Source organism: Nasonia vitripennis, chromosome 1 (assembly GCF_009193385.2).
Source record: "Nasonia vitripennis strain AsymCx chromosome 1, Nvit_psr_1.1, whole genome shotgun sequence".
Lineage (NCBI taxonomy): Eukaryota > Metazoa > Arthropoda > Insecta > Hymenoptera > Pteromalidae > Nasonia > Nasonia vitripennis.
The window spans coordinates 36,490,316-36,515,871 of record NC_045757.1 but is presented as its reverse complement, the minus strand read 5'-3'; the positions used below and the strand labels follow the sequence as shown (position 1 = coordinate 36,515,871).

General features: G+C 49.4%; 1 protein-coding gene across 1 annotated transcript in view; it reads left to right on the top strand.

Annotated features, from left to right (window-relative positions):
• The window catches only part of LOC100123848 (transcription factor collier), a 53,768-nt gene extending 28,476 nt beyond the window's left edge, over positions 1 to 25,292 (top strand). Inside the window, exons 7-13 of the mRNA XM_008217386.3 lie at positions 19,771 to 19,852; positions 20,686 to 20,818; positions 23,012 to 23,166; positions 23,242 to 23,368; positions 23,652 to 23,960; positions 24,374 to 24,664; positions 25,053 to 25,292. Of these exons, the coding sequence (XP_008215608.1) occupies positions 19,771 to 19,852; positions 20,686 to 20,818; positions 23,012 to 23,166; positions 23,242 to 23,368; positions 23,652 to 23,960; positions 24,374 to 24,664; positions 25,053 to 25,183 (1,228 nt within the window). The 3' untranslated portion in view covers positions 25,184 to 25,292. The remainder of the gene's footprint in view (positions 1 to 19,770; positions 19,853 to 20,685; positions 20,819 to 23,011; positions 23,167 to 23,241; positions 23,369 to 23,651; positions 23,961 to 24,373; positions 24,665 to 25,052) is intronic.
• Positions 25,293 to 25,556: the final 264 nt, after the last annotated feature.

Sequence of the window (25,556 nt, the reverse complement as noted above, 5' to 3'; positions counted from 1 at the left end):
CTCTCCGGAGCGCATCTAAGAACAATACACGCCGATGACGATCATAACTCCCACTACTACACATAATGCGTTTATCTCGAGTCGACCGCCGCGTGACTAATTCGTTCGACGCGATTTCGAGTAAGTATGCATGTGCAGCAGCAGCAGCAGTCATCTGGTGGCCGTAAAAGTGAACGCCAGCGGGGGGCGGTGCCCCGAAGGGGTGTCAGGTTACACCGATCTGTGATGCGCGCGCGTGTGTGTGTATGCCTGGTACAGTAGCGGTCGACTGCCGTGCCGAATTCTGTCTTGTTCTGCAGCCTTACATAAAGGACGTGTGCTGCACCCTCGCGACTCTCTGGATTACGGGTATTGATGTACGAATGCGCTTTTCGGAGATTCGAGTGGGTTTTTTAAAGTGCGAGGTATCTTCGACGTGTAAGCATCAGACAGAGCGAGTCTATAAGGTCGAAAAAAGTCACGGGATTTATTACGCGCTATGGAGAAAAAAAATAACAGCCAGCAGCAGGACGATAAATTATTTTTGACGACCGGCTCGGACTATTTCCTGATTATATATAGAAAGTGCGAGGCAGAGTATCCCCTGGATATACGTTCCCGAATTCTATATCGACATCAAATGAGCAGGCGCGCGCAGCTTCTCGCGTCTAGATCTCGTCCCCTTTTCCGTTCCCTCGAAATTTCTTCTCCCCAGCTGGATACGTGTCCGCCGTATACCCCCGCCCAGTCCAAATTGCCAATTTTATCGATAATACGAATCTCGTAATTCGATAGAGATATAATGCAAATTCGCTTAATTGTTCCGCCGCTCAAGCGCTGGGAAAGACGCTAACGAGATCTCTCGCGCAGCTGTATTATTTATATGGACTTCGTTATTGAAACGGGCTGACTAGGAAAAAAATTAAAAAGCAATGATACTCCAGCTGAAAAAGCCCGCTTAGGGGTGGAAAATCGTGTCTCTCTATTGTGTAGCCTCTTACAGTTCATCCCCGCTGTATAAAGTGTCTTTCCCGGCTAGATTGAGTTTCCGACGCAACGCGATAGACAACGAACTCGAGCTGCTGCGCCAGATGGCCCGAATTTGTCCGGTGCCATTGTCGGTCCGCCGAGGAGAGAGCCGACGCGTTCACCTTGCGGATTTCCGTTAAAAGCGGAGATTTTCCCGAAAAAACGCGGCTCAATTTTCGCTTTATTGTGTACCGAGTTCGAATTTATGGGCTTCATAAGTACGCCACGCGATACGCCATAAATTTCTGAGGTGAGAGACAATGCGAGAGGGAGCGCGACTGTGTCGAAATTTATGAAACGAAAATATTGCGATCGCGATTCCGCGTGAATTCCAGCGATATGAAAAGCCAGCTCGCGTAATGAAGAAATCAATCGGTCAAACAACGCACCCCCGCGTAAAATCCAAGCCAAGTCACACCTGCCTCTAAAGCGTCACGAGGTAAACGACTCGCTCTCTCTCTCTCTCGTAACCCTATCGCAATTGCAAATCCCCTACTAATTTCAAGTGGTCGTTTAAAGGGTTGAGTTCCTCCGATTAGCATACGTCCACTCCGGTCACTCGGCAGTCTCTTTCTCTGCGGCTCCGAAACGCCGCTTTTATTCCCGAAAACCGAGCGTACACGGCATTGTCGCCAGCTCGCGTGGAACATAAAAGTCCAACGACCTGCACGCGAGCTCGTTTCTCATCGCGTAATTAAAAGCAGATAAGCGCGTGGATCTATGATTCATGTAATTGAAAAACATCGAGCGCTATATAGCTGGCTATAGGAGATATAAATATACGATCGAAATTTTTAGAGCCTCTAAAGCACTGGTGTTTTATTTTTAAAATTCATTAATAAAACAAAAATACGCCGTCGAAATCCGACTGTGTACACACACACACACACACACGGCCATACAAAAACGCAAGAAGCTAATTACTCGGCGGTTGCCACACCCGCCCACGCAGGATCGCGCGAGCATAATACAGCCTCGTCGCGTCGCGTGACTTATTACGAGTAGCGATGCTCGCGAGCACTGCGTTGTTTTGATACGAATTAGAGTGGACGCGCGTATCGCAGCTGTCTCGGCTTTTACGCCGATGATCAGATCGCCGCCGATAAAGGACACATACACACACACACACACACACACACACTCACGAGGAATAAATTATGGAAAAGAGCACGCGTAACGACGCGAGAATTTCGGCGATACGATCGAGCATTACTTTTTGCTCTTCGGTTCGTTGAACCTTATATATTATACATATACTGTATCCGATTTTCCAATTCGGAAAATTCCATTTAATGGCAGCGGCTCTGGTTTGGAGCTTCCGGCAAAATTTCGAGCGACGCGAAAAAAAGCACCCGATCATTCGATTCCGTATCGCGTTAGAGCAGCAGTAGTAGTACGTAGAGGGCGCAAATCTAATAGACTATCCACTGTCCCGCGGAGCAGCGGCGAAGCGTCGAATGTCACCCTCACTGCTGCGCGGCATTGTAGTTTTTGATTGGCTAATCCGACCTAATCTAATCGGGAGAGACTGCGCGCGCGCATGCAGTGAGTGTAGCCCTTTTCCGAGAGAGAGAGAGAGAGAGAGAGAGAGAGATTTCCGGCTGTGACGACGAGAGGGAAAGGATGCCGAGATTCGATTACAGGCGAGGACTCGCGATTTTTCGCTTCTCATCCATTGGAATTAGGCACGATTTATACGCCAGAGCTATTAACAGTTACACTGGCGCAGCGAAAACACAGCGGCACATTCCGAGAATTTCGAGCGAAGCGGCGATACGAGCGTCTGCGAGTGATAATTTCGTCGGTTCAACCCGACTAGATACACCGCCTCTGTGCGCATACGTATAGGTATACACACAGCCACGGATCGAGCGAAGGATAGTCGCTGCGGAATATAGACGTCCGACACACCCCCTAAGACCCGAGACGTTGTTGCGCGAGGGTGCATACATTGTGTCGAAGGCTAACACCCCTTTGTCCCTCCCTGTGTGTGTGTGTGTATATATATGCGTCTGCTCCGCGTACAGCCTCGTTTCCTTATTTCTCGGCTTTTCTTCCTCTCACACATCTTCCTTTTGTTTATATTCAAAAACGCTATTTTTACTCTCCGTCAAAAATCCAGTTCTTCGCCTGACCCTCCAGTGCGCGTCTTCGGCGCATATAACACCCCTGCACGCATCACAATAGCCAATAATACCAGTCCGACTCCGCAGCGGGGCTTATTATTTTCCTACGGCTCATCGAGCCCGCACTATGTGTGTGTGGTATACGCGCCGCTATCAATTACAGGACGTTTCCACGAGCCCTGATACACGAGCGTCAGTATACGTAACGGCGCACAGGCATACTTACGGCCGGATAAACTTTGCCAAAATCCCATCTGCGCGCTGCGGCGCGTTGCGTGCGCCGGTCAGAGTTATTGGAGCTTTATTGATTATCGATTAATTTTCAGCTTTTTTCTCGTGTTGCTGCAGCTGGGTCGCGGATTTTTGGAAATTTGAATTATAGCCTACTATTCGGAAATTCAAAAAGTACAGTTTAAAATAACAATTGAAATGTTCACTCTTCGCGGAACTGCACTCCTAGGCCTCGTTTACATCGCAGGTGCGGCTCTCGCGCCCTATGTAAATCGATCCCCCCACACCTCTCCGTGCACAGAGAATAATACACACATGTGCAGAGAGAGAAACAGAAATTCCGCGCTCGCTGCATCGGAGATACAAATATCCCGCCAAAGTGGCCAGAGGCGAGAGAGAGAGAGAGATAGACGACTACGACGACGAAAAGCCCGAGGACACAAGCCCTACACGACATATGGCTCGGTTAAGCCGGTACGTGTGTACTCGGGTTCCGCCGAGACGTCAATCATTGGGGATCATAATTCGAGCGCATACACTTTTTTTTTCTTTATTTGGAAAGGATTTGCTGGCGGTGGTGGATTTGCGTTCGGCTGCTGGATGTATAAGCTCGCGATTACAGGCGAATACAATAATATGCGTATAAAATTTCATACGGTGTGTAGCTCTAGTCGATGGAAAAATCACCGAGAGCCGACTTCTTGCAGACGTCTTTCGTCAGAATCGCAGCCAACGCGAGCGATATACTTTCACGCGAATCCTATATAAAGCCCGATCGAGCGGGGCGCAAGGCGAGCACGTACGGATCGAGCGAGCGTAATAAGATAGATCACGCGCCGACAAATGATCATAGTCACGATCCGCTCACGTACTCTCTCCGATTGTAGATCTGCTCTCGAGCCGCGGAGAAATGCATTCATACGCGTGCAGTGTGTGCTGAGCGTCTGTGGGGACTGTAGTGCGTGTGTGGCCGCAGACGTCGAAGCTGCCGAGTCGCTAAGTTGTCACTTGCGACGATTCCTCTTTTTGCCAGTGTACGCGGGGATATATAGGGGAAAAAGGACGAGAGGAGAGGATGTATTACGGGGAAAAAGGAGGAAATATAATTAAAGAGCTAGAAGGTACGGGTTTTCTCGGGGATGAGTAAAGACGCGCAGCGCGAATTTTTGCCGGGTGCAGGAGTATAGATTCTATCGAAAATTCGCGAGATCCTTGAAAGTCTTTGTCTTGCCACTACTCGTCTCGTCGGCGTTCTCTTGTGCCGCTCGTACTTACGCCTCCGACATTGAGTAGCTACTCGACCTAATGAGGATAATTCCTGCATTGATTGGCCGCCGCTGTAGAGGGAGAAAGAGTTGCCGGTAAATCATTCTTAATTAAACGATAGATATTTAATTAGACTAGAGCATCAGCGAGGAGAAAGAGAGTAGAGAGGATTACCGGGAGCCAGTTAGTTATGAGGCATTTAAGAGCGACTCGACTCGACTCTCGACGACGAGTCGTTTATTCTTCCTGCTCTGCCTCGCTCCGAGCTATTACGCGTGTCTCCGCGGTGTATACGTCGTCCGTTAGCCGAGTTCCTTCACTCTCCCGACTCGCTCTCTCTCTCTCTCTCTCTCTCTCTCTCTCTCTCTCTCTCTCTCTCTTCTGGTTATACAATTGCCGCGTGTGCTCCTGGACTTTGTCTTTTTTCATCCGTTCGCGATTCGCTCTTTCTTCTGCGCGCGATGGGCTGCGGCAAAAAGCACGAGAGAACAGCCGCTACAGTGAAAGTTGAAGCGCGCGATAAAATTTAACGCGTGTCGGTACAAATCGCGAGCGTTCGCAAAAATCACGCTCCGCTAGATTGACTCTAACGAGGTGAGAAAGTTTCGGGTATAACGATCTCGTTTACGCGTCGCTATACGATTGACATCGCGGAGCCGAGATAAGGTCCGATCTCGCGATCGGCTCGCTGCTCTCTTCCTCTCCATCCGTCCGTCCGTCCATCCATCACGGATTAAGGACACGAGGCTCGCTTGGTGTAGTACACCGGGATAAAGAGAGGAAAATGTCCATGTGCGCAATGCTGCCGAGTGGAACTCGAGTACAGTCGCTGACGCGTGCGGCCATGTGTTGAGATGACGTAGATTTTGACGTCTTCGTACACACAACTCTGCTTCGGAAGAGAGCGATTAGTCGATCGATCATAGCGCGAGCGCTGGTTCCACGTAATACACAGGCAGCTAGCTTTTAACACCGCTTCCGCAACGTCACGACACTCGGTAACTCGATCCTCCGCCGCAGAAGCTGTTCCTCTTCTCTCACCTCCTGCCCACGAAATCCAACGCCTCCCGATGAAAAATCCGGGTCCTTCTCCGAAAAAGAAAGAATCTCGGTTCACGCGAACGGAGGAAGAGGCGACGAGAAGCAGAGGCGCCAGGCGTCCTCGACGTCCCGCTAAGCAACAGCCGCGTGGTAAACAGTCACACCCACCGGGAAATTAGCCGTTAAGTGTTTTATGCATCCGGTCGCGCGAGTGTGAATTACCGAGCGGGCCACGTGTCGAGAGATCATCGCTTTTTTCGATGCACACTTTGGAAGCCGCCGCTGACTGCTGGGATTTATAACTGTCCAAATATTTTCCGAGCCTCTCGTAATGAGCGCAGTCGCATAGCGCTCGTTCGTTTTTTTTTTTAGGGCAAAGAGAGCTCGCTCGATCGACATGACCAAATATCATCGACATCAGCACGGCCGTTATAGAAAAATGCCCTCGTGCGGCCTTTTTGCCATCAGGGCTCTTTGTGACGCACGCGCACAGGCCGCGTTTTTGGCGCACAAACCTTGTACGCCGGCGAAGACGGATCGCCTCGCGCGTTTTCAGGTGAGGCGGATTCTCGTCGTCGCTTTTTTTTTCTCCGCGGCTCTCTTGCGCCGCCGCGACGACGAGAGCGAGCCGAGCGGCTCGCGAGCGCTCTCTGTGGTTAATGGCCGCGGTGTCCTTATAAACGGGAGCGACGAGTCGGCAAAAACGCGCATCGAATTAAAATCGACGCGGCGATCCGCTGCCGATTCGGCCTTTTCTTTTTGTCGTCGCGCGCTTGGCCGAGGGAGAGAGAGAGAGAGAGATGTGATTTGTTGCTGTAAACCATCGGCCGATGTGAATTTAGAAATTTTTCTATCGTGAAAAGGGGCTGCATTTTTCGCGGAATTAAAAATTACGCCACTTTCCGCACCGCGACTCGGAGAGAGAGAGAGGGAAAAAAAGAGGCAGAGCCGGTAATGGAGCTCCGCTCGTCGTCGTGGTCGTCACGCGATGTGCCATTTAGCGAAATTGAGAGCGTGCATGCGCGCCGGGGAGATTCTTTCTGGGTATTTACGAAAAAATTTTCCTAATGCATCGGCCACTATTATACCTATGCTTTATCGAGATGAAAAAAGACACGAATAAGCGCGAGAGAAAAAATGCCCCGTCGTATACGCGGAGGATACAGCGAGAATTTACGGTAGCCGAGTGTGTATAAAATACAATGAGCCGGCGCTCTGCAGCTAGCTACTTCATCGTAATTTCTCCGATAGTCCACCGCTCTACTCGCGCTCCGGCTGATCCTCCAAGTGGACGCGTGCGACGTCACCTGGAACAAGGTGAGCGTATTTATGGCCACCGTAAAACTTGCGAGTTAATTGAATGTTCGAGCTGCGTAGTGGCCCGTCGTCGCGATTGAAGCTTCGAGAGGGTGTGCGCCGGACGTGTCACATATAGGTGAGCGAGAGCAGAGGAGAATTTCAATCCGGTGTGTGTGGGCTCTCGAAGAGACGCGTCTTAATATTATACACGAAAAATGTCGCGAATTATCCAAGCAACGTATTCTCCGGAGTCGTAACCTGATGGCCGTGCAATAAAACTGACGAGAGAAAGAGAGAAAAAAAATTGGTCGCCCCTCGCGCGCGCGGCCGTTTTTCTCCGATCGAGAGCTAAGCACGCATCGCCGGCGTATTACATTTATTTAATATTATTTACGGCCCGGCTTTTACGAGCACAATGATACCTATATACGTAAAAGTACAGCGTGGCGTATACGCTCACTCTCTATCCAATATCAAATATAACGTCGTATAACGGCCGGAGAGAGAGAGAGAGAGAGAGGGGCAATAAATGTACGGCAAACGGCGAGACGGGAGTGTATAGAGGACGTCGCTGCGCGCGTAGTGTGCGTATGTGTGTGAGACCCTTGAGAAGATTGGACCGGACAAAGTTAACTCCGAACGTACCACGTATGGCTGGAAATTTCTGGATATAATGTATAATTATGTAGAAGCATAAAAAAAATTTGAAAATCCATCGAAAGGATAAAGGCCGAAAGGAGTTTACGGCCGCCATTGCTTCAGCCGCCTTTCTTTCTTTCTTTCTTTCTTCGCGTCTTATTCTGTCTGCAGCAGCTAGACTCTCCCCCTCGCGTGCGGCGACCTTTACTCTCCCTTTTTTTCCACTACACGCCGCCGACGTCGCGTCGCGCTTTACCGACAGATCTCGATGGCTCGGAAACTCCCGAGGAATTGAATGTCGCTCTGCTGTGGGAATTTATTTTTGCGAAATAATTTTTCATACTTGCAGCAGTAGCACAAGGTCAGTACTATAAAGTAGGCGCGCATATCGAGGTCGGCCGCTTCGGGTTACGCGCACACAGAGACGCTGTAGAGAGGGCTAACGTCTCTCTCTCTCTCTCTCTCTCTCTCTCTCTCTCTCTCATCCCCGATTCGGCGCCACTTCCCTCGTGAATGTTTTATGCAGACAATTCGCCGCTGCAGTTATTTCACGTTGGGGCGAAAAGATCCCCCAGTAGTCTCGGCACGTAGTTTTTCGCGCTGCGCGCCGTCGTCTCTCGGCTCTTTCTTTTTCCAGCTCTGTGTGTGTGTGTGTAACGCGCGACAGAGTTGCTTTTTCGGCGGCATAACTTTGCCGGGAGGGTCAGTTCTCCATCTGGCTCTCCGGAAATTTTGATTAAATGTGTCTGCGCCGTTTCTCCGCCATTCTCGTCTTCGAAGGATAGTCATTTGCATGAGCATAAAGCTTATCGCATCGCTGAGGAAAAAAAATCCAGGCTTGTGTAGTATCACAGGGGGGAAACGCCTTTCAATTTGTTAATTCCGAGTAACGTCGGGGAGGCAGCTAATTTCCACCCTACTTTTTTCCTCCTTCCACTGCAGAGCATCGACTCCTCTTTTTTCCTCCGACTTTTAATCTGCTCTTATTCGCCTGCGCCGCTTGTCGTCTAAACGTCGCTTGCGCGAGCCCAGAACAACGAGAAATTCCATCCCTTTGGAACGCGAGAACGAAAACTCAATTGGTTCTTAAAAAGCAACGAGCCACCCCCTGCACCCCTACACAGCTCCGAACTCCGGGTAAACAGAAGCGGGGCAAATTCGATACACAAATTCCGCTTCGCCCGAGGCGAGCGGCTCGGCGAATTTTCAAACTCCTCCTTAATGGCCTATCGCGTGTAAATACTGTACACTAGTAGACTCGGCCTATAATGTGGGAAAGCCGCGTTCCAGATTTCAACGCGTAGCTTTCGAGACGCGACGAGCGTCGCCAGCAGCGCGCGGAGAGAAAGAGTGCAGCAGCTCGCAGTGATAAACGGGCTCGAGGAAATTAGGAATTTTTTAATGGGACGTACGTGAAAGTCGTTTAGTGTAAAAATATAGAAAGTTGTATAGGTCCACTCGGTTCTATCATGCAAACAATCCATCCCCGTTTCGATTAACTCACTCTCGCGCGGGCGCGGGGGTGAATCGATCGCAGCGTCCCTTCGACAACACACGCACACACACACATACACACAACAAGCTGTGTATCCCTCGCAGTGCAGGCAAGCATAAGTCGTCGTCGCGGCATCGGTCTTTGAGCCTTCTTGAGGCTCTCGCGAACACGGCCAGTGTACACACGAGGGGGAGTATGACGGGCGTCGGCCATGTTGTCTTGACATTCCCCCCGCCGGTCTATATGTGTGTATGTGTAGCCGGGGCTGGATATATTTAGCTTGTGCCGCCGCGCCTCCAGGGAGCTCGACCTCTCGGCGTGTGTGTGCCTATACGTGTGTGCCGTCTCGACTTATGATGCGCGCTGTCCAAGCAACCTCGAAACCTCGTGCCGAGTGTCGCCGGCGAAGGATTTGTTTAGGAGCCGACGAGCGTCTCTCTGAATAATTTTACATTATACCTCTGATGCGGAGAAGTCGTCTATAGGCGTTCGACCACCACGGCCGAGATCACCCACACGCGCGCGGTGAGTCTCCTTCTGCGAACAGCGGGAGAAAGAAAGATAGAATGAAGGGTATCCCTGCACACAGACGTGTACACATACACGTCGCGCGACAAAACTTTCTCAGCCGGGCTAGCGGGGGCGGAGTCACGCCTAATCCCCAGAGTCAAAATGGAAGTCTCGAGAGACCTCTCGCTCCTCCGCAAGGAGTGGAGGCATTGTGGACTAGGCCGGACAAAACTTTGGCCGAGTAGTGCAGCGTATAGTCTGCGATGAGGGGCTGCTGCGTGCGTAACGTATTACCGAAAAGCAGGACACACGCGTGCGGCCAGAACTATCTACGGGGGGGGGGGGGTGAAGCTTTTACCTATGACTGACTTATGGGATGGCGTTTTGCTGTTCTCCTTGCGTCGTAACGAAGACGAATTAGAATATTTTTCTTCCCCGCCGCGTCGCGTACCTGTCAATAGAAGTTCCGCTCGACGAGCCGAAGACGCCTAGAGACGAATATTTAGTATTTTTAAAAACCTCTGCCATTGATTTCTTCTCCCATATAGACGCAGCTCCTTCGAGTGCGAGCAAAGTGAAAAAGTTGAGAACGCGCGTATTGCAGGGGATATTGTGTATAAGCAAACATCGATTATCTACGCGCGCTTCATGAATACGTCGTGTATACGAGGAATTCTCGATGCGCAGAAAAGAAGAAGAAGCAGAAAAATAAACCGCGACACGCGACCGAGCCCTTGAAGCGAGTGTACACCCCCACCGCAAAGAGAGAGAGCGAGAGAGAGAGAGCGGAGAGTTAAAGGGGGCCTCAATTATTTAAAACGTCGCGCCTCGCCGGCGCGTGTACTGAATATAACGTTTTCAAGATTCACTTTCATTTTCCTTGCCGGCGCGCAGCCCTCTTGTACTCGCCATTCTCATCCGTATCCCCCGCAGTGTACATGCTCGCGTAGCGCGCGGTCTGCCAGGAGGTTTAGAAGGAAGAAAGATTATGTACAACGAATAAGAGAGGATCGGAGATCGCGTCGGGACTTGTTTTATTTCGTTTTTCAATTTTATAAAAACAGAGAAAGAGGCAAGAGCGAGGGATGTATAATTCCCAAAAAAAACTCACGGATCGAGGGCTTTAAAAAGCGTCTCTCTCGGCGGCAACCCTCGGTTAAGAAGCCGGAGAAAGCAAGGCAGGAACGGCTAACTGCAATACAAGCCGTATAATTTCATACAATCTTGGAGAAACTCCCATTCCCATTCCCGACGAGTCGCGCTCGCTCTCTCTCTCTCTCTCTCTCTCTCTCTCTCTCTCTCTCTCTCTCTCTCTCTCTCTCTCTGTTTCTCCCGTCTCTACCGCCGTGTATACGCGTATAAAATTGTCTTGCGCGCGCAGCTGCTTTTTTCACCTGCCGCGCACGAAACTGATTTTCGTCGATCCGTACCCGAAATTTCCTTAAAAAAAACAAGCAATTTTTTCGAATTCCGGAGTCGAAACTTGCCGAGATGCAAACATCCCCAAACAAAGCATCCCCCCGGAGCATCTCGGTAAAATCGAAGAAAGCAGAGCGCCGACGACGACATCGCTCTTTCTCGCACGCGAGGAATTTCCGAAAGAAAGGAAGTGAGAGAGTGCGCGCAAAAGTCAGCCTCCCTTGCAGAGAGCGAGCGAGAGAGAGCAGTGTACAGTGGTGGTAGTAGTGGCACACGTAGAATCTCCCGCGGGACTATCGACTGCCGAGTCCCGAGGGGCGAGTCGATATTCCGCAGGGACGCCCTCTTTCTCTGTCTCTCTCCCTCCGATATTCGACTCCTCTAAACACTCGGCGCAAGCGCACTTACGCGGCCGCGACGACGACGAGCGGCTCGCTTTATTCGCGAGTAAGAGAGAGAAAAACCAAGGGCGGCACGCGCGCGAGCTTCAATCGGATTTTGACGATCTTGCGAGGCTTCGCGTCCGTTTTTGTTTGTCGAATCGCGCTCACACAGACGGCTATAAACGTTAAACCGGACAATCGTCGCACTTTACGCGCAAACGTTCCCGTAAACCATAACACGCCGATAGAAGCGCGCAGACGTTAGTTAGGCATTCAAGTGGGAGGGGGTGCGGAGGGTCAGAACTAGCGCGCGCTGCAGGTAGCTTCGTACGTATACGTACACGTGCGCTACTGCGGAACGTAACACGGGCCGCGATAACGGGCTACAAGCTCGTGCTCGCGAGCGGGCGGGCGGTCAGGTTGTCAGCACTGCTAAGTTATTTAGCGGTTGAGGCTGCGCGCAGTTGGCAGCCCTGTCTAATTGTAACGACACCTCTGGGACACTGCAGAGCGGGAACTGCGAGCGTTGTTACCACCCCCTTGCATATGTATACGCAGATACGGCGCGAAATGCAGTGTACATGCAAGTGGGATGGAGATACGCGAGAAAATCATGTCGCGAGACCGGCGCGGAAAAGTGCGTCTCGGGCAAACTTTTTCAATTCTTGTGTGTCAGAGACGAACTTTCCTGCGTCGATATTCCCGCGCGATATTTAATTTGGCCGGGCAATAAAAGGAAACGAGCCGTATCCGGCTAAGCGCTATCTCGGAGCAATAAGCAAGTATAATTACGGGCCTCGACGCGCTATGTTTTTGACGCAATCGCGAGCCTGCGCATATAGGAGAAAGATAGAGAGAGAGAGAGAGAGAGAGAGAGAGAGAGAGAGAGAGAGAGAGAGAGAGAGAGAGAGAGAACGGGGAGCGAAATTGCCAAGAGAACGCCAGCGGCATCCGATAAGGTCGTGTCGCGATAATCGTTATCGACGCGTGATCAACATTTCTCGGACTACCAACACTCCATAGAGAGTATGAGCTTGTCCGAGGGTGGCTTTATTTTCCTTGCTTTTCCTCTCGCTCTCGTGCACTTGTTCGCTCACTGCGTGTCTAGTATACAACATTCTCGTTGCGCAAAAGTTTCCTCTCCTTTCCATTCCGCCGCAATCAATTTTTTCAACACTCCGTCGTAAACAAACCTGCAGCCCCCACCCCCTAATCTCTCCCCCGATCTCTCCAACCCTCCTCCGCACAGTAGGCCGGGCTACATAAGCAACTACGCCAAAGATCGAGCTGCTTTATTGCAAGCTCTCTCGACTCAGTGAGGGGCGAGGAGAAAAGGCTCGTAGCCGGCATTATCATCCGGCTCTTTCTCTCTCTCTCTCTCCGACTCGGCGAGGGTTAGAGAGAGGACCTCTCTTTCTCCGGCACATCGCCATGGCAACACCCGAGCGCGTCGCGTGCGCGGCTAGCTTTCTCTCTCTCGCTCTCTCTCTCTCTCTCTCTCTCTCTCTCTCTCTCTCTCTCTCTCTCTCTCTCTCTTCCAGTATATACACGCTTCCGTGTCCTGCTGCCGCTGCAACATGGCGACCACGATAACCCGCTTATGTCGCGCAATTTTTTCCCCGGCCGACGACGCCGCGACTTCTTACTTTTTCTCGCTGTAGCGTACAGCCTGACGGGCGTCTTCCCGTCGGTTTTGGATCGCTGCTTTCGGGGCTGCTCGCTTTAGAATTTAGAGGAGCTTTTCTTCTTTTTAACTTGTGCTTTCGATCGTTGGGAATTCGATGCTATGGCAATCGTTCTTCCTTTTTCCCAGCGAAGCCTCTTTGTCTCGCTTATTTTTACGGCGACGAATCGCACTCTCGAGCTTTACTAATTTGTTAATAAATTCTTCTCATACGTCTGGAAAATTTGATATGTTTAATCGCAATAAAACCAAGTTACACTCGCAATTACTATCCTCCAGAGCCACGCGGAAGCTAAAAATTAATTTCGTCTCCAACTCGCAGCGTCCCGCTGTCCTCTGCGGCGAAAAACGCGAAAAAAGTGTAGAGACCGTCGAAATTAAGACAAATTTTTTAATAAAGCCCGATAGCGATCCGCGCGCGCGCGCTTACTCGCGTCCTCTCCCCGTATAATTGCCCGAGAGATACGCGCCCGGCGATAGCCGCAGTCCAGTCCCGAAGAAGATAGGCGGCGGCTGCGGGATTTCGACCAATTGGATTTTAAAATTACGCGGGAATGGCTAACGTACGGCCCTCGCGGTTTCGGCAAGGGTTCGAGCTATGAATAATGGAGAGTCGAATAATACTCTCGCGATGAAACGTTGATAATTCGGATACTATTTCATGAAATAAAGCAGATATTGTATTATTAGCCTACTAAAGCATCGATTATTGTGTATTATTTGGAATTTGATTTTGTGATGCTATAATAACGTTCTGAAATGTCTGCAGACTCTTGAGAAAAAAAAACGAAACACAGCCCTAATAAAGCAAGAACAACATTCGGTCCGATTATCTCGAGTTCTCCCGAAACTCGTATACCCCTTATTACCGGAAAATCAATTCCCCGCGCGATTCAATCTCTCCTTCTCTTCGACGTTCAAAGTTAAAGCTCGCACGCGCTCGAAAATAAGAGTTACTCCGAGCAGCAGAAGCGACAGAAAAAAAAAGAAAGAAACCAAGCGAGACGAAGGACGAAAGCGAATTTACGTACGCGCGCAGGATTTTACCAAGTTTCCGAACAAGCAGAGCGTCACGAGAGAACGAGAGAGAGAGAGAGAGAGAGAGAGAGAGAGAGAGAGAGAGAGAGAGAGAAAGATTCTCAAAGGGGAAGCAAAGTGTGGCAAGGAGTAGGAGAGGAGCTTCCTAAGCGAGTTAGCGAGGTAGTCTCGCGTATATTTTGATGTTTCGTCGTCGTCGGTGGCGGTGTACTTCGAACTCAAAGGAGCAAGAAGCGCGCGAATATTAAAATCAGATTTTACTTACCTCGTTCGGCCCGTTACACCTGCTTTTCTCTGCACTCGATCCTTGCCACTTGTTTGATTATCGTGTTTCGCATTTATTGAATGACGAAAAGGTGAATTAAGAGCTGTGGAGGGGAAGGATCGCTTGATCCTCGAGGAGTTTTATAGCTACTTCGGGCTGCTTTTATTCCTCTTCCACCATTGTGAAATATGAATCGCGATGCAGAGAGTTATTGGCTTGGATATGTATTGTCGTGTTGAGAAAGTGGATTCGGAGATTATTGAGATCAGCTCGGGATCGAAGCACTTCTATGCAGTTTCTTCATAAATAACATTGATTTTCCTTAAACAACGTTAATAAAACTCACCGCAAAATTCGAGTAGATTATAGTTTCGCACTAGTTGGACAGCACAGCACTCACGAATGTTAAAATCCATATCCCAGGGCAGCATCTAACGAAATAGCCGTGATACTCGATTAAACCGCCACTGCGCATACTGTCTCGCAGATTACGCGAGATATTCGAAAAGAGGTGGTAAAGAGGAAGAATGAAATTCAGCCGAGCGAAATTGCCGCCGCCGCCGCGGCGGGAAATTATCTCGGCGCCTTGGGCGGACAATGCGTGGCGCGCGTATCACGACACATATAACCGCGTGCGGTCCTACCACGGCGGTGACATTTCCATAAGCGCGAATACGTCCACTTGCACATTCGCGCTCACGTTCGCTCGTTAATTCGCCAAATCAGCGCTGGGAAATCGAGCTAACTGCATTTCGTTAGTAGACTTCCCGTATAAAGTTGGAATAAATTTTCTTCGCCGCTCGCACATGCATCACAGAGTTAAAACGATAACCGCTTGAACTGAACCGGCAGTTGAGGCTAATAAACGCGCGACTTCTCGCCTAAATCGCTTCTAATTTCAACGCGGTAAATCGGAGCAGTAGTGCGCGCGGTACAGAACTGTGTACATACAAACCGTCGCTATTGCGACTAATGTGATAGACTGCCATTAAGGGAATCCCCCGAATATACGTAGACGCGTGCATACGCGCGCCGAAACAATAGAGGGCGCGCGCGTCGCGGCTGTTTCGCCAGGTAAAACGTATTACTTAGCCATGAATTATGCAACGTCTTACAAGGGTGTACTTGTATATACGTATATACAGTCACTGCCGAATATACACAGAGGCTGCTGCGTGCACGTCTATATATGTATATACTTCCGTCTTGGCGTGGGCGCGCTGGCTTCTCGCTCTTTTCGCGCTCCCGCGGGACTGGAGAGGCTGCCTAATCTACCTTGCATGCTCGTAATTACGCGAAGGAGAGCTGCTCTTGCGTTGCGACGCGAAGGAGAGCCTCGGTCAGCAAGGAGCGGAAGAGAAGAGTCTACGGAAAACTTAACCTAGTCAGCGCCTGAGTATTGTCGAAGCTCATTACGACAGCTAAATGGTTTAGGGCAATTTTAGCCTGCCTTTCTAGCGTGGATATTTTTTTTCAGAGGCTTCTCTACTTGGCCTCGCTAAGTTGCCGTGTAGTGTAGTTTTCATTAACTCTCGAGGTAGATGCTCGAAATTCGTTCGAAAATTCTCGAATTTCCGCAGCTTCATTAAAACGCAGCGCGAAGCCGGCAAGTATCGGCGAACGGCGCAGCCGATGTTTGGCACTCAGCTGCAAACTACTCCTTCCTTCTCAGAAGACTAGCAGCACCAGCACTACCAGCACCGGCAGCGCGATACGCCAGCGAGAGAAAGCGCGTTAGGTTAGTGCAAGGAGGCGTAATGGAGGCTGGTTAAACATTAAGCATCCCCTGATACCTTCGGCTCCCGAAGCCGAGTGTATAGCTCGAGCACTGTCGGCAAGGTGTATACGCAAGGGGTATATGCACACCTCGCAACGACCGGTACACCTACCGATATCGCGCGCTCTCGCGAGCCTCTGCACACATTCTTATTAATTGAGACTCTTGGCTATAGCTCCATTATGCATTCCTCCGAGAGAGAGAGAGAGAGAGAGAGAGAGAGAGAGAGAGAGAGAGAGAGCCTCGGGGGCACCGCTGGCTTGCACTACTTGGAAATAATAACGATCGACGCTATTGACTTTCTCGCACTGAAATGTTAGGGCCGGGCATAAATATTTTGAAACTGCTTAGCTGGCGCGCCTACCGCTGACCGCCTCCTCCTTCGCGCGAGAGTGATAACAAAGACGTCCAACTCTAATGTCCTCGGGTCGAGCTGTACGTGTATGGGTACGGGGAGGGCGAGTACACAGAGGTTGGGCTGGTATTAATAGGTGATTAGCGGCATCGCTGAGTGTATCAAGCTACCCTCGACGCCACTTAAGCGAATAAAATCCGGCGGGGAGTCGATGAACTGCCGGTGATCGTATTAATTCCTGCTTGAAATTCCCAGCGTTGTTTATTCTCGAGAAGCAAAGGAGGAAAAATAGACGAGTCGAAAGTCAGCTTAAACAGGGATCCTCGAAGTAGCTCTCTCTCTCTCTCTTTCTCCGAGAGAGAAAGTAAAAAGAAGGGCGCAGACTGATGCCGAAAACATGATTAAGGATCCTCCCGCGCGACGCGTCGGAGAAAATGGATTTCTGATACGCGTAATGCCACCCTATTTGCTTCTATTACGCCAAAGTCCTCCACTAAGCCCGGTGCATTTACACTTCGGGTGAAATTTTGACGCGCATTTTTCATCCTATACGCGAGTCGATAAATTAAAAAACAGTAGCGTGCATCCGCTGTCTGCGGAGTAGGGAATCGTATAGATGATCGCTCCTCTTTTTTTCCGGCGGCCCTCGGCGCGGAAACCCGTTAATTGCTACACGGAAGCACAAACAGAAACTCTGCGTCGATGATTTATTGCGAGGTTTGATTGAATTTATCGGCGGCGCTCGCTGCGGTGTATGTGCCCGGCACTTCTCGCACTCCACCTTCCTCCGACGTATTTGGCTTTTTTCATTCGCACAGCCTCGAGCATATTTTTTTCCGCGCCCGGGTACGCGTTTCCAGCGGTTATTTTTCAGAAACTCAAAATTAGATCCGCGACGCGTCGATAAAAGCGTCGGCGATCGACAAGCTCGGAAAAATCTCGTCAAACGACTGGCACATGATGCGAAATGACTCGCGATTCCACTCTTCGGCTCTATATACTGTGTCGCATACGGCCAGGCGTTAGAAGGATAAAAATCTAATAGTCGCCCGAGTGGAATCGAGTTTATTCCCCTACGGAGCCCCCCCCCCCGAAACTAACACCCTCAGCAATATCGATGTCGCCACTTCATTCTCTTCTTCTTCCTCTTCTCCTTGGCGAGAGTTGCGCGCGCGAAAAACGAAAATCCAGTTCGCTTTCGAATCAGCCCTGTAACGCAATCCATTAGCCGCTAACAGCCAATACCTACGAGCCTATGTACGGGAGAAAATAGATCGAGGAAGAGAAAATAAAGCGAGAGAGACGTGTATCTAGACTCGCGGATGTGTCGCCGGCGATTAGCCGACCCTCGGGATGTATGCGCGTGAATAAAGGGCATTGGCGTCTCATAGCACGCGGAATCTCCTTTCTTCTGCCGCGCGACGGCGAATTATCGACGATGGATCCTGACAGCTCGGGCTGAGACAATAATCTTTTTTCTCTGCAGTGTATTATACGGAGCAGTGGTTCCCATCTTTCCAGCAGTGCACGGAATAGCGAATAAAAATAGAGTGTATTTTCTGCTATAACGGCCTCCGGATTAAACAGAAACATGAAATTTTCACCGATGAATTTCCATTCGATTCCGCAGGCCCGCTGCAGCAGCGATATCGAGCAAAAACGAATGGAATTCGCGTCTATACACTGCAGAGCCGACTTCAGATAGCCGAGCTATACTCGGGAACGTCGTGTTTAGAGCGAGATTCGCGCCTCCGATAAGCCGTACAGCGGTGTGCACAATGCCTCTGCACATTCCATCCGCCGTCTCGATAGAATCTTAACGTTCGCTTCGAGAGAACGGAATTAAACGCGCCTGCAGCAGTAGGAGATTCTTTTCGGCTGCTACTACTAGCTGTTTCGACGATTTAGTCCGGCGACTGTTTTCGTCTATAATAAATAAAATTTCGTCGATAGTGCGTCGAGTTGAAACTATGAATACGCATCCCTGAAAGAGCGAGAAAAGGGATATCGAGAGGATCGTGAGCTGCGGAGAATACAAATTGAAAGTATGCGTTTGATTTTTCCGCGGAGAACCGGACGCACTCCGCAAGGGGATGACAATGGCCTCCCACGGGAACGGCGCGCGCACGTGTATATACACACCGCTGTACTCTCCTATCACTCGGTATGCTTCGTCTTTTCTTTTTGTTTTCGAGAGACGTATACTCTCGCTTTCCGTCTCTCTCTTTCGCGGTGCTTAATTTCTTTTTTTCTCAAACTCTCGATTTCTATCTTCCCAATCAGGGGGCTACTGCAACCCTTCTGCCGTCACCTTTGTTTCCGGTTCTTCTAATCAGAGCTGACATTTCGCAATTTCTTTTACTTCACTCGATTCGCAAACTTTTTCCACTTTTCAATCCTTTCCAGCCGAAGACGCGCCTCCGGCGGCTGGTGACTTTTCCCTCTGTCTTCGCACCTACACAGACACACACGTGTGTTCCCTCAGACAGGCATTTTTCTCGCCCCGCGCGCGCAGTGCTACCAGCACTACCCCACGCAACCCCGAAAAAATTTCACGGAATTCAATATCCCCCTCCGATATTCTACATAATTCATGAAAATTGAGCCGCCGCCGGCTTTTTAGGCTCTCTCTCTCTCTCTCTCTCTCTTTCTCTCTCCGCTCCTCTACCATCCACTCGCTTTTCTTCCTTTCTTTTCGGGCTTCGAGACATTCCCGCGCGCTCGGCGTGTGTCTATTCTCCACCCTTTCTCGCGCGACTATACCCTCGTCGATGTCAGAGTCACGGAGAGGCTTTCTAGTTCTTGAGATAGCTGCGATTCTCTGGAAAACCACGATGTGTGTTCCGGGGAACAAAAGGTGGCTGGTTTTGAAAAAACCTCGATTTTTGAAAAAAAAAATGTTGTTATGAATTTCAAAAATGCGACCTGAAGCCGTGGCCGATTTCTAAAAGGTCGGCTCATTCGGCTGGCTGCGCGGCGACCCTCCGACTTTAATCTAGAGAAATACTGAATAATACAGTCGGCCAGAGCGAGGCCACGATTGGTTCATGCACTATTCAGACGCACTTTCGCGCGTGCGCATGTATATATGTACCACGCAGTCGCACACGGGCCAGAAAAGACAGCGTGTCCCTATTTAATTAAGTTTACCGGTATTAAGAAGCGTTAAGTACTTCGTCGGCACAGCATTTACAGCCGTTGCTCACGTTTTCCCTTCTGCTTTGCCTGTTGCAGCTTCTTCCTCAAATTCTTCCTCAAGTGCAATCAGAACTGCCTGAAGAACGCGGGCAATCCCAGGGACATGAGACGCTTCCAGGTGAGTAACAAAAATTAAATATGTAAATTTTTAAAATTCAATTCCTACTCAGCACTCGATGCACCTTATACTCTTGCGCTATGCTCACCCTCGCAGTATAGACACCGTGCAGCCGAAGACTTGTAATCCGGAGGGCTGGCAATTAGCCCTGGCTGCGTGTTCCGGCTTCCCTTATCCCTCCCTCGTAACGAGCCGTACTGCTGCAGCCCTTCCCTTCGTCATCCTCTCTCTCTCTCTCTCTCTCTCTCTCTCTCTCTCTCTCTCTCTCTCTCTCTCTCTCTCTCTCGCGAGCGCTATCTCTGCCCGAACAAAAGACAAAATTAAAAAGTAAATTGCCAAAAACCGCCTAGCCCTCCCTACCCGTGTTGTATAAGCTAAGGGCGAGGAAAAAACGGCCGGAATTTCTAAGTAGATTCGCTGGGAGAGCTTCGCGTAATTTGTTTTGGAAATGCCACGGAAGGATGTTGCGAGTAGAATGAGCCGGAATTGTTTTTTGCTAGACGCGAGACGTTTGTTTACTCTCCATAAAATATTCACCGACGGCTGCGAGATAGAGAGTATAAAAAGCAAAACTTTGGCACTTGAACGCGAGCGAAATTAAATTATTTACAGCACTTATGAATTTCTTCGGGAATTGCTCATTGCCGAAAGTTGAGGATTAAAATTCCAGCTCGCTCGCCCTTCTCAGACTTTTCCCTCCCTACTCGCCGCGAAATCAAGTCGCCGCGGATAGATAAAACTTCCTGCGTTGTTGATTTTTTACGTCCCGGCAAATTGAATTCTTTTTTTCTCCCCTCTCCACAACGCTTACAACGTGTTTGCTCATGCTGCAGGTCATCATTTCCACTCAAGTCGGAGTCGACGGTCCACTGCTGGCCGTCTCGGACAACATGTTCGTCCACAACAACAGCAAACACGGCCGCAGGGCGAAACGACTAGATCCCAGCGATCCTGGCGAGTACAACAGTGAGTCTACTATAGTTCTCTTATTATTTTCCAAGGGCGCGCGCGCAGAAAGAAAGAATATCGCCCATTCGTCTCTCGCGGTGCTGAAAGCGGCGGCGAAAAAAGACGGAGGAAACGAGGGGCGAGAGGAGTAGACGCCGCGCGAGTGATTTGGTGGAATCGGTATAACGACCGGTAGCAGAATACCGTCGGGCAATTCGGCAAAGTTTGGCGCCGGTCGCGCATACAAACGGCTGATATCGCGCCGAGGGAGAGGCGCGCTTTCTCGCCCTCCGTCCGCAAGACAAGATGTAAATCAATGGTACAAAAGAGAGAAGGAGCGAAGGATACGCCCGTTTTTTCTTCTTTCTTTCTCTATAGCGAGTTTTTCAAAAATGAAAAACAAAAAATTGAATACCTGCACCCCAGCTAGCATCGAAAACAATCTCGGCGAGAAATCATCGGCAATCTCTCCTACACGCGGGATCACGCGCTCGGCGGCTTTAACGACGTCCTCTAATTCTGTTTATAGCCTCTCGCAGGCAGGCGCGTCGAGCAATTTAATTGTAAAGCGAGCGGGAGGAGTGAGACGTGTACACGCGCGCTCTATCTTCGGCGAACAAAAAGCGAACGTCGCACTCCTCCCTCCTTCGCTCTCTTTCTCTCTCTCTCTCTCTCTCTCTCTCTCACTCGCGCGCGCGACTTTCTATACGTGGTGGTAGTCGCGCGCCGCCTCGAATCATGGCCCGTAACGCGCCTATCTGTATAACTCTCTACGTCCTGGAGAGAGAGAGAGAGAGAGAGAGAGAGAGAGAGAGAGAGAGAGAGACGAGGAGAAATAAGGTCTGAAATGAGTTTGTGATCGCGCCGGGAGAAAGTGAGCGGGATAAAAAAGTTACCTCGCGGAGGAAATTCGTTTGGCCCAGTTTTTATAGGAGGCTTGACGTATAACCTTTTTTCCGAGCATTTTCCGTAATTGCAGGATCCCTTGTCCGCGAGGAATTTAAATGCTGAGTTTGTGAGGGGGCGATGTAAGAAGCGAAAATTCAACCTGCTGACACTCACCGATGAGAAGCCGGAATCCGCGAATTCTCTTCTTTGCTCACGTCAAACACCGAGAACTGCACACGCGTCCAAAAGTCCGTCTGCCTCTCGTCTTCGCGAAATCTACATTTTTATTCAAACAACTCGATAAGTGTATAGCTTGCATAAATATTAATTTCGCGGTAGACGATCGGCGTGTAATCTCTCGCATAAAGCGGCCGCGCGTTTGTCGCTCGCGCGCTCACCCTCTAGCACAGCAACGGAGGCAGTTTGTTAAGGCAGAGCGGAGATTTATCGTATTCGCGGAGCATTTGAGAGTCACTGCCGCCCCGGCAATATAACATAATGTCAGCTACTCTCTCGCTCTCGGCTGTGTGCCGGAGAGACGACGAGCTTCCCTTGCTCTTTTTTCCTCTTTGTTCTCTCTACGCTCTAGCTCTCTCTTTTCGAGGTTTGTCTTCCTGATTATTTCCCCTCTCGCGCCTCCTCTCGCCTTGCAGCCCTTTTTTAATCGCGTCGCGCGTCTCGATCGCCCCTGCCTTTTTTCCCCGCGACTGTTCACCTGTATAGACGACGCGTAAAACACAATTTACGAGATGGAGTAATCGTTGTTGCGGGAGTTTTAAAATTTCAAAAGATTTAACAGAAAGCCTCGACGTCAGTTGCTCCGTCTTCGTTATTCTTTCATATACCCGATTCTCACCTTTCTCTCTCGCTCGCGTTCACTCGCTGTATATATACACACCCTCTCACCCTCTCGACCGAGCAAACAGCGACGAATAACGCCGGCTCGGGGGTATACAAAATGATATCATTGGGTTATAAATTCCGAGCGGAGACACCGATCGCCCACCTTTACCGCATTTGCACACACGTACGTATACGTATATGTATATATACATAGAGTCGAACCCTCTCGACTTTCCTTTTTCGAGCTTCGCTTCGCGGAATGTGATATATCTATATGTCTAGTATACGGGCGAATAAACAGAATACTCGAATAATTTTCCGTAGGGCTCGGGACGCGGTAAATAATAATAATAACAAACGGTACGACGCGGATTCGGAATTCAATTGGAGAATGGATAAAAAGCGAGAGACAGTTTTGATTATGATTTTACAAGACCAGCCCATAAACGTGTTGTAATTACTTACGTGTCTGCTTCGCAGGTCTCTATCCGCCGCTGCAGATGGCGACGCCCTGCATAAAGACGATGGCGCCAAGCGAGGGTTGGACATCGGGAGGACAGTCGGTCATTATTCTCGGAGATAACTTCTTCGACGGGCTGCAGGTCGTTTTCGGAACTATGCTCGTTTGGAGCGAGGTAAGATCATAGACAGTCTTGACTTTACCTTCATCCAGGGTTTTAGCGTAAACTTACGATTTGTTCTCCTTTTAGCTGTTAACGCCACACGCAATCAGGGTACAGTCACCGCCACGGCAGATCCCGGGCGTAGTCGAGGTCATACTGTCCTACAAGGGCAAGCAGTTTTGCAAAGGCGCCCCCGGTAGATTCATCTATGTCTGTAAGTATAAGCCAAGCTCAACTTTTATTTAGGGTGAGGGGGTGAAGATGCCACACATGAAGAGAAACACTAGGGCGAGAATCAAATCATTACACGACATAAAAAACTAGAATTCAAACTCTTCATACCAAAACCGTCCATCTAGTCTTTATTTGTATAACCCACTGGTGTCTTCGACTCCTCACCCTACACAAAAATATGCACAATCGTTAAACAACAAGCTTCAACATTTATACTCACATCATCAAACAAACAACAGCTAACGAGACAATATCTCCCGAAGCGCTGAGCGAACCGACAATCGCCTACGGCTTCGAGAGGCTACAGAAGCTGGTGCCCCGGCATCCGGGTGACCCTGACAAGCTGCCGAAAGAGATAATATTGAAGAGAGCTGCCGACCTGGCGGAGGCGGTTTACAGCATGCCGAGATCGTCGAACGCCTCGGGCATCACGTCCTCGGCGCCGAGGAGTCCGGGATCGAGTCACGCGGCACAGCCTCCGACATCGAGTTCCGCCACGGCTTTCAACTCGTACACGGGCCAGCTGGCGGTCACTGTGCAGGAAAACGGCACGTCGTCGAAGTGGACGGACGGTTAGTAATGATTAGTTTTTGTGTTGTTACAGTTGGCGAATCGCGTGCAATAGGCTTTTAAACTTGTATTTTATTTTATAAAAGAATAAAAAAATGAAATATTGCTTTTTTCTCAATGTTTCTTGTATGGGCTTTTTAGCGTTACCGATTATGTGATCAAACACCTTACACCTTTGATTTTCAATGTCTATCTAACGTATAATTCATTCGAATTCAGAAAAGTTTTCTCATGCTCTCTGTTTTACCGGCAAAAAATTATTCAACTCACTTTTCCTGCACTGCTTTACCGACGCATACATCTAAGAATTTTAAAACAAACCCAAGATATATCCCAGACTTCATCACAGAACTATGTGCCGCAGACGGTATCACTCACGCGAGTTCGTGTCTGACGGGCAGGTTTCTATTTCTAGACGGCGGTACATCGGTAACCACGGGAGCCGGTAGTGGGGGTGGTAACAACGGCAACAACAACAACAATGCCAACAACAATAGCGGCGGCAACGGACCTGGAAGCAACGGGGGCAGTGCAAACGCCAACCCCGACGCTTACCGACAGAGTAGCAGTGCCAGTCCTCGAGGTGTCGTTTCCAGCGGTGGGGGCTACTGTGGAAGTTCCGCCAGTACGCCCCATAGTCATAGCACCAGTGGAAGCTACTCCGTCGCCAATCCTTACACCGGCAGTCCGACGCTTTACACCTCTCGTAAGTTTGACGAACTTTCATAATCATGGCGCTTCAAGCTTCTTTTTTATCATTACAATTATTATCGTATGCTCGAACGATCTTAGTGGGTCATGAAAATATTATTTAAACGATTTTTCATACTGTTCTGGATATTGTGCAAGAATCTATGGCAGGCTTATTACGCTTGCAGGGCTGTTAGTTGTTTTTTCGCTTGTTCTAACTAAAAAGATATAGCCAAGCACAATCAATACTTACGGTTTAGTGAAATCTGTGAAAAGTCAAAGTCGCGCTTTTGACAGGTTTTCTGAGCCTCAGAATTCAATATTGCATGCAAGCACCAAGCTTTTAAAATCCTTGTCGCTGGCCGTCACTTATGATTTTTCTTGTGGATTGTTTTTCGTTTTAGCGCACGAACAGTACGGAATTTTCTATTCGTCCGGGGACAGCAGTGCTTTCGCCCCCGTAGTCCGACCACCGACCACCTCAGTCCCACCGCACTGGTCCACACAGCACCACCTCGCTACGGCAGCCCAGTAAACTAGCGAACAAAATCACAAATAAAAAAAAAAAACAACAACAACAAAAAAAACAGTAAAATACCATCACCGACACCGACAACCAAACAATTTCTCGCACATTGACAAAACTTAAAATGCCTTGCGAAATCAAATGACCAGTTTATGCTCGAAGCGCCAGTCATTCATGTGTATGTACTTTGTGTTTTAATTTTTCAACTTGTTGCCTGCATGCTTTACATATCACTACTATTGTTATCGCAATTTTTATATGGTTTGCAGCTTTGCTATATTTTAATTTACATACGATAGTTTTCAAATTAAAAGCTTCTATTAAAATTAAAATAACTCTTTCTGTAACTTGACTTCTGAAAAAGAAAATTCATCTTCGGCAA